This window comes from Rhinolophus sinicus, linkage group LG02 (genome assembly GCF_036562045.2).
Source record: "Rhinolophus sinicus isolate RSC01 linkage group LG02, ASM3656204v1, whole genome shotgun sequence".
Lineage (NCBI taxonomy): Eukaryota > Metazoa > Chordata > Mammalia > Chiroptera > Rhinolophidae > Rhinolophus > Rhinolophus sinicus.
Window position 1 is genome coordinate 51181861 of NC_133752.1, and position 15262 is coordinate 51197122.

Sequence of the window (15262 nt, forward strand, 5' to 3'; positions counted from 1 at the left end):
ATTTGGGTTTGTCTGGGTGTTCTCTTGGTTGAATTCAGGTTATGCAACTTGGGCAGGATTATTATAAAAAGGATGTTGAACTCTCTGGCTGCATCTTATTCAGTGGGGAACAAATTCGGTTTGTCTCATAGTCTCTTTTATCAGTTACTGAAATTGGTGTCTTCCAGACTTTTCCATTAGTTTAGTCCCTCTGTAATTAATGGGTATTTTGTAGGGAGAGACTATGCAAATATCCCATTCCTCCTCAAACTTTCCATTTATTCATTTATGTGGATCAGAATGGACTCATGGTTTCTTATTTTACGCCTGTTATTATTATTATTATTATTTATTTTGATGTCCAAACAGTCCCAAGATTTGACCAGTGGGAATCCTTTCAAGCTGGGTTCTGTGTCTTTTTGATAAACCCCCTTTATTTCTTTGAGAACTTCTTTGCTTTCTGGCACAAAAGGATATTCTGGACTCTTGTATTTTCCCTGCCTCAGCCCTGGAATCAGTCATTTTCCCCAAGAATCCCTGCTTCCTTTTGGTAAAAACAGTATTGAGAAACTGAGATCTGGGTGCTAGTTGTGCTCATTGAAACTGGGTGTTGCGGCCCCTAGGTCCTCTCCATGGATGGGACAAAGCAAAGGAATATGTACGTATACACACATTAACATATATTCTGTATCTGTTTATTAAAAATGACGAGATCACACCAATACATCCAATTCTAATTGACTACTGCCCTCTTCACTCTGACCGGGAGCTGACACCTTGTGCAGGGGACCATCACCTCCCTCACAAATACGCCCTTCTTACCCCATTGGAACACTGACGCTCTGCTCTGGGCTCTCCCTACTGCATGCTGGACAGATTCCCCACCTTGCTTGGCCCCACCTAACTGCCTTAGTACTGGATTGTGCAGAAAGGGAAGAGAAGAGAAGAGAATGAGAAGCAGAAGACGAAGAACCAAATATTCATTTTAAATCACAAGTGGCCTCTGAATAGCATCTTTTCTGCACAAAAGCCACCTGCAGGGGGACATAAGGAAAACGTGTTTGTTTTTTTGTTTGCTTGTTTGTTCTGTTTTTCCTCTCTTATGAAGTCCTCATCTCTCTAAAATTTTCTGGCTTCCTTCAGATTTCATTTTCTCAGCTTCCTTGTCCTGGGGTTCATATCATCCAGGCACATAAAAATATCTAACACTTTTATTCATTTTATGCATCATCTTATGGGATATTTCAGATACTATTCACGCATTTGCTGTTATTGAAAACCTTGTATTTATATTTCTTGATGCCTGTCCTCCAATTTGTGACCCTTATCAATATTCAAGGTTTTATGCCACATGACATAATTTTTGGTCCACTAGATTTGGCAATAGTAGGACCTGAAACATTTTTGTTTTGGAAAATCTGAGCTACAAAATATGTCACTAATTACTGTATCCTTGAAGTAGCAACAAGATTTTCTCCCATGAACTGTTGCAATCAGCCTCAGTGGTCAGGGGTAGAAAATTAGAAAAACCTCAAATCAGATTAAGAGGCTAGCTGCACAATAAATAAATAAATAAATAAATAAATAAATAAATAAATAAATAAATAAAAAACAGCCAAGGCTATGGTTTCCTTTCTAATTTTCTTTATTAGCTTTTAATATTCTAATTTGTCTTCCAGCTATTGAACTCATTTATTATTCTAATTTGTTTCAGGTTACAGGTTTCATTTAAATTTCGCAAACAATTAAGGAATCATCTAACATGTTGGTAGTTAAGTCTTTCTTCTGGAAATGTGGTCAAAAATGACAGCTTGTATGTACAGTTCTGTCTCGATAGGGATTCTAGTAGAGTTGTCACCTGGTCGAGCCTAAAATACATAAATCATATTGTTAATCAGTCCAGTCCATGCAAATAATTGGCGTTAAATTAATTTTCTTCTTGCTTCAATATGGTAACAAACAGATCTGAAAAGGTTGTGGCCATGGAGACATTTTCATGTTTCCTCACAGATTATCTTTTTCAGGAGTGGTGATAATTCCAATCAGGAGATTTGAGGCCCTGGGCTGTGACATTATTGAAAATATTTAGGATCAAAACAGTGTCCCAGACTCATATAATAATTGTCTAGACTCTGCTGAACTCCACGGGTCATTAACTCTGCAGAATTCCCAGTGAAGGACTTTGCAAATGCATGTGATCACAGGTTAATAAATCAGAAAGAATCCTATCTTGAGTTTGTGAAGTAAAAATGTGTCGAGTTTGGAACTAATTCAGACTAGTGAAAGTAACCTGTTCATGGTGGGTTTCATGAAAAGCTGATCACTTTCAAAATTATTGATATACTTTCTTTCCCTTTCAAACTATAATCATTAAAAAAAAAAGATTTGTTCCCTTTATCTTTATTCAGGAGAGTCTATCACACTTACAGGCTCCTAGTGAGCTCCTGTGGGAACTGATCTAGTATTGATAAGAGACGTGAGATACTACAAGAGTTAGACAATATCTACAATTGGAAAATATTATTCATTGGGCCTTTTCTATGTTTGATATACAAAAGAATAGTTACTTGCTCTCTCTTCTTTTGTGCAAAGAGAGGATAAGAAATTTAGATCTGGGACTAGAGAGAAGCTTTGGTATTGTCTTTTCCCCATAGTACTTAATTTCTTATGCTAGCTGGGAATGAATATATAGGATTATATTTTTTATTAAATAGAATCAGACTTTTGAAATGGGTGAAACAAAAAGAATGGGTGCCCTGAGTGGCTCATGCATCCAAGTTTTTTCTGCCTTTCATTGTTTTTGTGCTATTTTACAACTCTTTAAGTTATAGAAGACTGATAAGGCAAATTATTCTTGGCTACAGAAATGCAAATTAATTGTATCCACTGGCATGTAATTAAGTATTGCCCTGTATTGGGACCTGCTTTGCATCTATTTGTAAACTAATTTCAATTTTTATTTCCCAGGTACGTCATTCTCTTTTAAACTGTGTGTGATATCTTACTGGTTCCCTCTATAATTAATAAATTAAATAAAATTTTTGGCACATTCATTTTATATCTGTATGAAAGTCATATATGACTATATCCTTTTTAGAAAAATTGGAAAGTGGGGGTGGTAGATGAGGGTAAAAGGGATCAAATATATGGTGATGGAAGAGGAACTGACTCTGGGTGGTGAACACACAACATGATATATAGATGATGTATTACAGAATTGTACACCTGAAACCTATGTAACTTTACTAATAATTGTCATCCCAATAAACTTTAACTGAAAAAAAGTTGTCTTGTAAACATTTTCGAAGTGTTTGTTTCGATTGTTTCGGTGAACAATCATTCACCGGTGATGCCCAATAGATTCACCTGACAGCTGAGAAGCCTGTGTTGCCAGAGGAGTGCTGGACAACTTCAATCCAGGCATTTCTTTTCGGTCCAAGAGGTGAATTTCCAGGAGCAACAGAATGTTCACTTTGCTGATCCCTTGTTTCTTTAACATATTTTCCATTTTACTATTTTTGTGCTTTGTTTTTGTTTTGGGAAGTTTTACAATCGATAAATTATTCCCCATTGGTGACAGCAATGATTCGGAATTTGGTTTTATGGCCTAACTTCTGTGAACTCTGTGAATGAATGGATTATAGAGATTTATTCTATCTTGCTGAGAGACAACAGAGAAAATGATTTGTTACTATTTTCTTTTCTTTATTTGTCTACTTGTCTATGTGGGCTCAAATGAAAAATCTGGTACCCACTAGGAAAGAGAATAACTTTTTGATATATGGAGCGTTAATATTTTTGTGCTGACTTTTGGCCCATGGCTACAGTTTAGATCTGAAGCTATAAGCTATCTATGTGACTGTGTGTGTGTGTGTGTGTGTGTGTGTGTAGTCGTTGTTCAGGTCTTTTTCTCTTTTGTTTCTTCTCAGAACCCTTGTCCAATCTTGGGGCTTACTGAGGACACCGAATAACTTTTTTGCATGATATAACTATCAATATTGTAGCCAAAGGTTTTCTACCTTTTATGTACAGAATACTTGAAATTTAATGGAAAAAAACCTCTATTAAGATTCTATAGAAAACTGTGTAGAGGGCAATAATAATTACAGAAGCACTACAATATAGTAACATGCACATGGAAGAAATGTTCATTCCTAACAATAATTAAAAATGCAAATTAAAATGACCCCACATAAATTTGGACTACAAAATGAACAACATTCAAAAAGTATGCAAAATAAATAGGGCATGGTGAATGGGTAGTCTTATTTCATGTGTACGTAATTGGAAAATTGATATGGTGTGACTGCAAAGTGATTTGATAATATCTTTCTAAAGCTTTATAAAGTATATCTCTTTAGATGAACAATTTCCATTTTAGGAATCCATCTTAATGAAAAACAAAAACAAAAACAAAAATAAACCAGAAACCTGGTTATAGAGAGTTTCTTTAAACTTCAGGAGAGGAACAGAAACCAACCTAAGTGTCCATCAATGGGAGATTCTTACATAAATTCTGACTACTTCATAGGATAGAATATTATTTACATTTTTATACAGGTAGTTTTTTTTTTCACCGAATAGTGTATCCTGAACATCTACTAGTTCATACTAGTTCATCAATTTCAACAAATATAGCTTGAACTGGTTTTTAAAACTGCTGCATATAATTCACTGTGTTGATGTCGTATAATTTATTTAGCCATTGCCTAGTCATGGACATATAAATAAATTCCAGTTTTTAACTACTGCAGTGAAAAATGCTATCCTTTTAGAACTTTCACTGTTTCTAAGTTGATACACCATCAGGAAGCAACAGTCATTCACTGAGCACCTACTCAATGGCACATTAAACACCTTCTCTCATTTAATCTTCACAACGATCTTTTGTGAAATGGTTGTGTTTACAGATTTTACAGATGAGTAAACAAGGTAGAGAAGTGCTCAAAGGGGTTAAGTAATTTGCCCCAATCACAAAGCTCCTAAGATCTCTTTAACTCCAACTCATTTTACCTATTGCCCCTCTTACACAGTTTTCCCTGTCTGAGTCCTGGCTAATCCTTGTCCTGTTGTTCTTCCATCCCCTTTCAACTGCTCCCAGGTATCCTGGGGAGTCCTTAGGTTTGCAGTTCTCAAGTGTAATTCATTAAGAGACTTAAGCAGGTCTTTGAATTATTATACTGCTCTGCTTATGGCCATGAGTGCATTTTCTTTTTTGAGTAAGTCCATCAAACTTCTCAGATTTTTTTAAAAGTAAGTTTTATTTTTCAAAGGTTACAATCCTATCCTTGGGAGCAGCCTCAGGTTCTTGTGAGGTGGTTTTCCGGGCTCCAAGTTGGGGCTGCCATTTGTTTGTTTTGTTGTGTTTTTTTACTCTTGCTGCAGCTAGTGGGGGCAAGTTATATTGCTTAGGGCACCAACGTTTATGCTGAAAATATCTCAGCCGGCAGTAAACACTTAGACACTGCCAATGTGAGATTTTCCTCTCTTGCCAATGGCCTTGATCACTGTTGATACTATGGGTTCCATGTTCCAAGATGCTTCACTTCAATAGCCCTCACCTCGCTTTTGGGATTTCAATACTGCAGAAACTGTAAGAATTTGCCCAGGTGGTGACTGGTTACGAAGCATTCATGGGAGTCGACTACTTGTTCAACTGTTGCGACCCAGGAGAAATCATGCTCTTTGAATTAGAAGTCGCCCCTTAACCGTGGTCTCGCACTTGCAGTGACTCCATGCCTGACTCATGTTTTGTAGTGCCTGCTTCTTTGTCATTAATTATCAGGTCTTTGAAACCATGGAGGCAACAATTATTTTGTTCTTTTAAATAAAAACCTTCAATTTTTAAAATTCTAAGCACATTTTTAATGTTATTAGCTTTTGTTAATATTATATAAGTTTTAGGTGTACAACTTTATAACACAACATCTGTATACTCCATTGTTCTTATTCAATCATTTCATCCAGGTAGAAACCTCACTTTCCATTGTCTCCCATGCTCCTTCTCCTGATTTGTGACAAAAAAAAAAAAAATGTGTGAAAATGCGAGCCTGAATTGGGGCTAAGCTGTCTTTTTCAGATGCCTCCATCCTCACATCCCTTGGCTCTATTGGTACCTTTTACCTTTGGCATAATGTTTGATCAGGATTGTCCTTCTAATTAGAAGCTTAAAACAGTAATTTTTTTTTTTGGTCATGAATGTATTACTGGGATATGTACTTTTCTTTTTACTGCAGTTATTCAACTTGGATGGTAAAAAGTTATCATTTGTGCTCTTTATTACTAAATATTGACATACATATAATAATTCAAAATTATATATTTTAGTTTTTCTTTCTTCCAGCTTACCTTTCCTGCACTATTACTTCGTATATGAGTTCATACATTGGACACTTAACAACAATGTGCTTATCTCTAGGGGTTGTTCCATACTACTGCATATAAAATTAAAATCAGTTTTCCAGGTCAAGAGGAGGGCATAGCATTTAAGTTTTAGGAGTTTTAATTCATAAAAGCCAAGGTCTGTTATGTAATTTTTAATATATTCCTCAAGGCCATTGATTTTAGCAGCAGTTAGTTGAGTAAATACTTAATTTATATGTGGTAGACTTTTAGTTCAGGTGTACCAGGTGATTGCCCAGGGGAGAAAATGTTTAAAAGCTTCTTAGTATGTGGGTGTTTTAGGGCTATAATCAACCAACATTCAGTAATTTGGGCAGCAAAACCAGAAAGTTGGCAAGGCCTCAACTTTACTTAATAACTGCGACTGTGCCACAGTTAAAAAGCAACGTTTACAAGAGGCCTCCGAGGAAAATCCAGGAGCCGAATAAGTGGAAAGTGGTGTGGGTGATTCAGTAAGTGTCCCTTGCCCCATTACTTCAAGTTTGTGTGGTGTTTGAGGAAACACTGTTGGAGACTGAAGACGCCATAGCCTTGCTTCTTGCTTAACTTACTTTTTTCAATGTGAGGTGTGTGTTTTGGTTTTTTTTTTAATATCCAATAGGAAATATACCTGGGCCCTGTAAAAAGATGGATTGTAAAATTGAGGACCTTCACTGGAAGGGTGGAGCTTTAAGAGATTAAATTTGAACCATCTGTGGAAAGGATGTAGGAATGTTATGGGCCTCCATTTTGAGAAGAGCAATTTCAAGGCTGTGACAGGCTCCATCTGATTTTAATGTCTGCATGGTAAGGGACATTAAGACCAGCCAATGAACTGCAAGGCAGCATTAAAGAGGCAATTAACACCTTTCCTACTAATACTACCGTGTTTCCCTGAAAATAAGACCTAGCAGGACCATCAGCTCTAATGTGTCTTTTGGAGCAAAAATTAATATAAAACTTGGTCTTACTTCAATATAACATAACATAATGTAATGTAATGTAATGTAATGTAATGTAATGTAATGTAATGTAATGTAATGTAATGTAATGTAATACTGGGTCTTATATTAATTTTTGCTCCAAAAGACGCATTAGAGCTGATGTCCTGGCTAGGTCTTATTTTTGGAAACATGGTAGCAAGTGCTCAGTCCACCAGTGGTTGCTTGGGAGGGGCAGGACAGAGGAGAGAGGAGCTGTGAGAAGGTACTTTCTCTAAAACAAACAAACAAACAAACAAACAAAACCAAAAACATATTTTTATTGGTAGATGTTATTTTTAACTTTAAACTTTGCTCACCTAGATAATCTTTTGCTTATAGAAAAACAGAGTTTGGCTTTTCTTTTTTTTTTCTTTTCTTTTTGCATTTGTATAACATGACTACACATTTATTTTAAAAATAATAAAAATAATAACTTTTTTCATTCACCCATGGACCTAACACATTGCCATTGCTGTAAACACCCAGGGTCAGCACCCCACAGTTCAGTAATGAACCCCTGGGGTTAATTCACCTACTCCGGTAATTTTCATCTAAAAATAGTGTTAGTTCTACATATGTTTCTAGTGCCTAAGATCCTAAAATATTTTAAAGTTAACCGCAAAAGTTTCCAGGATTATTTTTGGCCCTACTATTCATTTCTTTAGCAAATATTTAATATTCAATTTATTCATTCCACAGATGTTTACTGAGCACCTACCATATGCTAGCATTGGAGGTGCAATGGTAAAATGACCAGCAAGGGTTTCTGCCCCACGTTTCGGTTTATGTTTCACAAGTCTCTGTTACATATATTGTTTCATTTGTGCCTCCGGACAAACCTAACGGACAAAGTGATTCTTGATGAGGCAGTGACAGCAAGAATGGGTACCACCAGTCCCACTCTATAATGATCCAAATAAGTGAGAAAAAAGAACAGCAGTTTATCAGCGGAAGCATCTACTGCGGTTGGTTACATTACTGCAGAGGTTATCCAGAAGTCTTTGGTATGTGGTCTGCACTTTCTAGTCTGTTTGTGCAGCCTCAGGAAGGTGTAATTTAGACTACTTAAAATTAAGTCTGTTGAATTAAAACTTGTTTCAGAGGAACGAAGTTTGCTCACTCTATGGACATACAGTAAGGTGAAGCAACAGCTAATAAAGTACGACTACGTATGTAAAGCAGTGGATATCAAATCCAGCTAATCTCCCTAAGGATCACTTAGGGAGATGTTAAAAATACAGATTCCTGGGCCTTACCACAGCCGGATTCAGTCTGAATTTCTAGGGGTGGAGCCTAGGGCTCTCAAGGTTGGCTACCGTGAGGAGATAAGAAGGGAAATACTTGACCGAACTGACAGACTATTCCTAATCAAGCCACCGTGGGTTGGATGTTGACAATAAACTCTTGGAATAACATTCTGCACTCCAAAATAACACATTTTTTATGTTTCAACAGCTGTGATTTTCATTTTCAAAAAGATGAGTTTGGATCATGGGGCACTGGTGTACAGTGAGGGGTACTTATATGTAAAAAGAAAAGAAATGCATCCTGCCAAGTCAGTGCACAATCTACATCGTCCATGCCTTTCAAGTTCTGTGACTCTCAGAATGGATCTAGAAAGGTTTATTCTACAGTGTCTTTTATTTCACCAATTTCCTACATCTAATAGAAACCACAGCATTTCTAAGATCTTTTAACATGTTCTTTTTCTGTTTACCTGTTTTGTCATCAGCCATTTATCAAGCAACTACATTCAAGATGTACTCCATTAGATACAAAGTAGCAAAAAGGAGACTGATTTATTGAATTTCATTATTTTTCATACAATGGGTTTTCTTTTGTGTACCAATGAAATTTAGGCAGCAGAAAAATAACATGCCTCCTTTTATAAAGGCCTATGCATTTTCAGACTTAGAAATTTTGATGTTAAGTCATGACACAAGTGGTAGAGACTCTTACTGGACTATGCAGAATGGCAAAAACTCATTTGATTTGGCTTCCACAATGGCAATTCAATTTTCTCTCCAAACTTCTCTGCCATTACTCTCTTTCTGATACCTTGGTCTCAACCTTGGTTACACATTAGAATAACCTGGGGAGCTTTTGAAAAGTACAGATGCCCAGGCCTTTCACCCAGACCGACACAACCTCAGTCTTTGGAGAGGAGGCCAGGCTTTCCATGTTCTAAAGCTTCCTGGGTGATTCTGATGTCAGGCTTGTGTCGAGGATCACTTTCTAGCCACAAGAAGGTCCTCTCCCTTGCTACACAACCCCACGCTCTGTGCTTCCTTTGTATGTGATGTTCCTTCCTACAACAATACCCCTTCCATCCAGTCCCATGTCCTCACCATTCCTACTCTTCAAATTCAGTTTAGATGCTACCCCTCCATCACCTCATTTTTCAATGCCTTAGGTCAAAAGTAAATTCTGTCTCCTCTGAATTCTTATAGAGCTTTTTCTGTTCTCTCAGGTCACTTTCTAGATTATTATTTCTGTGCATATTATATTTCCCCACCCACCCATCAATTAACCTGTAAGCTCTTTAGGGCAAGAAACCCACCTTTCTGATTCACTTTTTATTCTTCACAGTGTCCAGGAGGTGCTCAGTAAACATCAAATGAGGAAAAGGAGGATGCAAGGAAAAATGAAGAGGTGACAGATGCACTGACATCCATCCAGCTCATCTTTTTTTCTCTATAGTCCTCCAGTACTAGTCTCCCCTTCTCCCCATCCTCTCCCTTTTCTGAGGGTTGGGGTGAACTGAGATCTCTCAACCCCTTTTTCTAGATATATATGCATTCTACAAGTTTGGCCTTTACCCGAATCATCAGGTAGTTGAAATATTAAAAACATCAACCCAGAAACTTGCCAACTACAGCACGACCCCTAGTTCTAGTTCTCTTTGTTTTCTACTTGAATTGTTGTTATGCTCTCATCCTCTCCAGGTTTTCCTCCCTAGTCTGTCCTAATCTACACCCTCTCATGTCCTTAAAACATAACTTTCATCCTGTTATTTTGCTGCACAAGAGTGTTGGCATATTTCTCCATTTCCTATCAAGGTCAGTCCAAAATCCTCATCAGTCCTGCATTCAAGGCTTTTCATAACCTTTCCACACTTAATTCCCACTTCACTACTTCTGCAAGCCGCAGCAGACAAATTGAACTACTTAGATTCTCCTTTGTCTGTTTTACTTGCACACTCTTCAACCTTATCTTTGCTAGTAGGTTTCAGTCCTGGGATTGCCTGCCTCTTCATCTGTATGAGTTCAATTGCTCATCATTCTTCAAGTCCATTTAAAAAATGACCTCCTCTAGTATCGCATAACAAACATTATTCCCAATGCTGTCCCCTCACCATCCCCCTCCACTGGTTCCTGCTGTAGATCATAAACCACCTCTTCTTCCACTGAATTCCAAAAGCATTTCTCTCTTTTGCAACATATCATTTTCTGCCTTATACTGTAGTTATGTTATTTACATACCTGTTTCCCTAAAAATACAAGTACTAAGCACTGAAAGGGCTAGGGTTGAAGGCTTGCTCATCTTTACATGCTCTGTGATGTCTCATAATATTTAAGTTTAAGCTCCATTGCTAGATTCTACTAATAATGAACTATGTGATCTTGAGCAAGTCATTTAACCTGTTTGAGTCAATTTATTCATAAATCAAAAAATATATTCTAGTTCAAAAGTCTTAAATTGAGATGGTTTAAATTACATATTCTTGGTACCACACAAGAAGACTTGAAAGCACATACCAAAATGAAGATTTCTGCATGACCTCTAAGAAACTTAAAAGTTGTTTCCACTGATGAATTTCTGCATTTTTTTTTTTTTAACTTGGATCAATATAGAGTGTGATGGCTGTATTCTTTCTATCATTGCTATAGCAGGTATCGGTGACATAATCCAATCCTCAACTTTTAATTAGTGTAGCACTATTTTTATGTGTTTGTAGGGAATCATTCATTCAATCATTTATTAATGAATATTTATTGAGCATCTATTAACCAGGTAGTTTTCCAGGTGATGGGCTTCACATTTAGTAAACGGGAGAGGAAAGGAGAGAACAGTTAATGTAATTAAGGGAGATTTTTTTTTCTATTTATACACTCTATTTTATACAATCTCAACTATTTTATACAATCTCTCTCATTAGTACATCATGAAGGTTTTAGACCACTTATGCTATGCTAAGACTCAAAGCAAACTCTCCCATGGTTAATGTTTAATAAAAGCAAAAGAAAAATGCCTATTTTTTTCATTTGTCCAGATAATGTAGGGGAGTGAGTGCAAAGTGCTTCCACTCAATCCTTCTAAAGATAATACACTGGAAACATTTTGGTGGGTGTGAATCACTCAAACAAGCATTCTTCACTCAAAAATAGAAACTTGCCTTATTTGTTCCAGATGTTATACAGCTGCAGGGAAGTTAAAGCCAGTGGTCCTGTTTTCAATGCAACCAAACTCTTATTGCATTTGGAATTTCTTAACCAATGAACACATATTATTTGTTCTAAGACCTGCACAATTTGCTTTTTCCACTGTAACCATTCACAAACAACTATGTTTCATGGGAACCATACTTCAGAATTAATGAGTCCACATCTGTGCTGTACAAAAGAAACACATCCTGTTTATCACTGTTTCCGCCTTTCATTTATCTTGACCTCTTTAATTTGAAGCATAAAATATTTCAAAGAGAATACTTGAAGGGAAGGAAAAAGAGAGTTGAGTTGTACTGTTCTTACAATGTTTTAGAGTACCTTCATTGTGGAGTTATAAGAAGGTGTTTATCTTAGGAAGAATTTCAGCAAAATTATTAAGAAAAATATTGAGTGTGAAACGTAATTCTTATCATTGCGCATTAGTAGTTTTAAAAACTTGACATTTTAGCTTATTTCTTGATTCTCCTGTAAGTCTGTAACAGATGCTATGTGGATGAATAAAATATAAAAGGATCATGGCTCTGAAGAAGGTGAACACATTAAGAAATTAAATAGGGGATGTACTGGTTCATTTTATATCTAACCATACAAATTAAGCTACATGTGTTATATGGACACTTACGTTACAGAACACAGTGCCAGATCTCTTGAGATTATTATTATTATTATTATTATTATTTTTTATGTTTATTATTATTGTTATTTTTTATGGAGATTTTCTCAAATTGTATTTCATGGACAATCTGTAGCAGACTGACACTGGCTGCTTATGAAAATATGTACTTGTGGGCCCAGTTGAGTCAGAATCTCTAAGAATTGGGCCTGGAGCTGTAGAGGGACCCTAGAGATCAGAAAAGAAAACACTTTGATCTTCCAGGTGTGAACATGAAAGCCCAGGGAGGTGAAATGCATTTCTCCAGGCCTTGTTGCCAGGTAATAGTAAAGGCCTAGAATGTCATTTACTGATACTGAGACTGATATTGTTTGCCAGTAAGTCAGCTATTAAGTTTTACCTTCAAAAGATAAAATTTAAAGAAATGTATCCAAATATTATCAGGTATCCCATCCAATAAGTCTTTACTCTTATCACTAATTAACTAAACCCTTGTTCTTTCTCTAGGATTGGGAAATACCTTTCTTTCAGACTCATCATGAATCTTTGGAATTATATTCAAGATCTTTTCAGAAAAAAATGAGGAAAATGTTACATTTCATGGGTTGTTGACTAAATCTTTGAAAAGTGTTTTAGTTTGACTAAATCTTTGAAAAGTGCATTTAATAATGATTCCAGAAAGACCATAAAAAGTATAATTCATGACATACAATCTTGAAGTATGTATATGCCATTAGTTAAAATAGAGCCTTCAAATAGTTGAAGTGTGATGTCATTCAAAACTGATTCAAATATTTGTTTCACACATCTTAATGAAGCTATTAATAATGTTACATCTTTTCATATATATATATATATACATATATAGCTTTCTAAAAGGAAAATACTCTGTAAATGCTATTTATTAAGTTTTCTGTACTTTGTCCCAACTAATAATATTTGACAGCCATTTATGGTAAGTAAAGAGGTACCACTAGAGAAAAAGGTGTGCTGATAAGCTTCCCTGGTATTCACAGATTTATGATAAATATGGCCCTAAAGATTTTCAGGTCTAGTCCTTCATTTTACTAATGAGAAACCTGAGACCAAAAAGAGAGTAATGTTTTTTGGAAGGAGATAGTATTGTGTCAGAAATTGCTTCCCAAGCCTCTCTTCTCCCTTTCCCAGAACTTCTGTTTTCAGATGACTGATCATCTGAATAAAAATTACGTTTCCCAGTCTTCCATGTAGCTAGATAGGACCATCTAACTAAGTTCTTGCTTTGGAACATATGCGAATATTTGTGTGGTAGCTTTTGGGAAATGTCTTTAAAAGGCAGTGGGAGCATGTCCTTTGCACCCTCGGAATTCCCTTTGTTAATTCTGTGTGGAATGTGGTGGTTTTGGCTGGAAATCTATTTTGGCCTATGAGGATGAAGCCCTCCCTGGCCCAGATAACTGTGGAGCTGCCATTCCAACTTTGGACTGACATTGTCTACACTCACACACGGGAAAGAAAGAAGGTTTTTCTGTTAAAGTCCTTGTCTTGGGGTTTCTGATATTTGGAGCTGTATCTGATTACAGACAGTACTCCATTTCTTGCTACAGAATTTCATGCATTCATTCTTTGAGCACAAAATTATTGAGCACTTTTTATGGCATGGAAATACACTAAGTGGATATGAAACAAAAATAATTTTATTTCTGATTCTCAGTTTCTAAAAAGTATTGGAAAAATTTTTAGAACCATATTCCCCTTTTTCTTTGTCCCATCTTCGCCACTATCCCAGGCATATCATACAGTTCCTATTTCTTTCACTATGAAAAAATATTTTTCTTGACTTTGGATTTTAGATTGGTGCTCTCATGTGAGTAAAATATTTTTCAAAAGTTAAAAAAAAAAAGTATAAGGCATTCAAGCACATACGACTTTAAGTCAAGTTTTAACCTTCACCCCCAAACATGAAAAGTCATGATTAAAAATCATGATATAAATGCAGTCTTTGAAATATGTAAGATTTAAATATTTGTCCTTGAACAAATTCAAAATATGATAGGTCATATCTTTAAAATATTTAAGTAAAATGTATTTTCTAAGTTAATACTTAAAAATACACTAAAGACCATCCTGTTTTCAGTGTTAGTTACATATAGAAAGCGATATTAGAATTCTGGGTGCATAGGTGAGGTGAGAGTCTCTCCCAAAAATGACTCATCTCCCCATTTATAGCAAAAAGGGACTGGAGATCCCAGGATCAGAACAAACAAATGCATGACCAACTGGCTCCCAGATCTAATTCTGCTGCTAGGTATCAAGAAGTGTTCCCGTTTCTAAGTTCTTTTTAAATTCCCCCTAAACTTTTCCTTATTGATACCAGATAATTCATTAAGTTTTGGAATTTTTTAAGAACAATACATGCTCTAAGTTTCAACATAGTTTTTCATTTCTAGATTTAAAAACATAAAGCAGTCCAACATTTAATAGATTTTTGAATAATGGTATAAATACAGTAACACTTGGAGATAAATGTAAAAGCAGACTTACCTTTGGGTCCACATTGAGAATTTTTCTGTCTCTTTTGTATTTGAAAAGTAAGCCTTCTGGATTACCAGCAATCACTTGATAATTGGGAGTTGAATTCCAAACAGCAATATGACTCTCCCAGTTGTAAAAGCTATAAAAATAAATATTTATTAGGAATTAATATGTGTAATACATTAAACTGACAAATATATTTCAGAAAATATTAGGGGCAGTTCAGTTTCAAGATAAATGAATCTGACCATAGTCTGCATAACCGTGTAGAACATATGTGTACCTAAATTCTTGCACAAGACCTTAGACTGGGTTATTCTCAAATCATTTACATATTTCTCAAA

At 35.9% G+C, this 15262-nt stretch overlaps 1 protein-coding gene across 2 annotated transcripts in view; it reads right to left on the minus strand.

Moving 5' to 3' along the window:
- Positions 1–1606: 1606 nt before the first annotated feature.
- The window catches only part of CFAP299 (cilia and flagella associated protein 299), a 524137-nt gene continuing 510481 nt past the window's right edge, over positions 1607–15262 (minus strand). For both annotated transcript variants that reach the window (XM_074318035.1, XM_019719919.2), the window contains exons 5-6: positions 14928–15057; positions 1607–1847 (exon numbers count right to left, since the gene is read on the minus strand). In XM_074318035.1, coding sequence (XP_074174136.1) covers positions 1752–1847; positions 14928–15057 — 226 coding nt within the window. In that variant the 3' untranslated portion in view covers positions 1607–1751. The remainder of the gene's footprint in view (positions 1848–14927; positions 15058–15262) is intronic.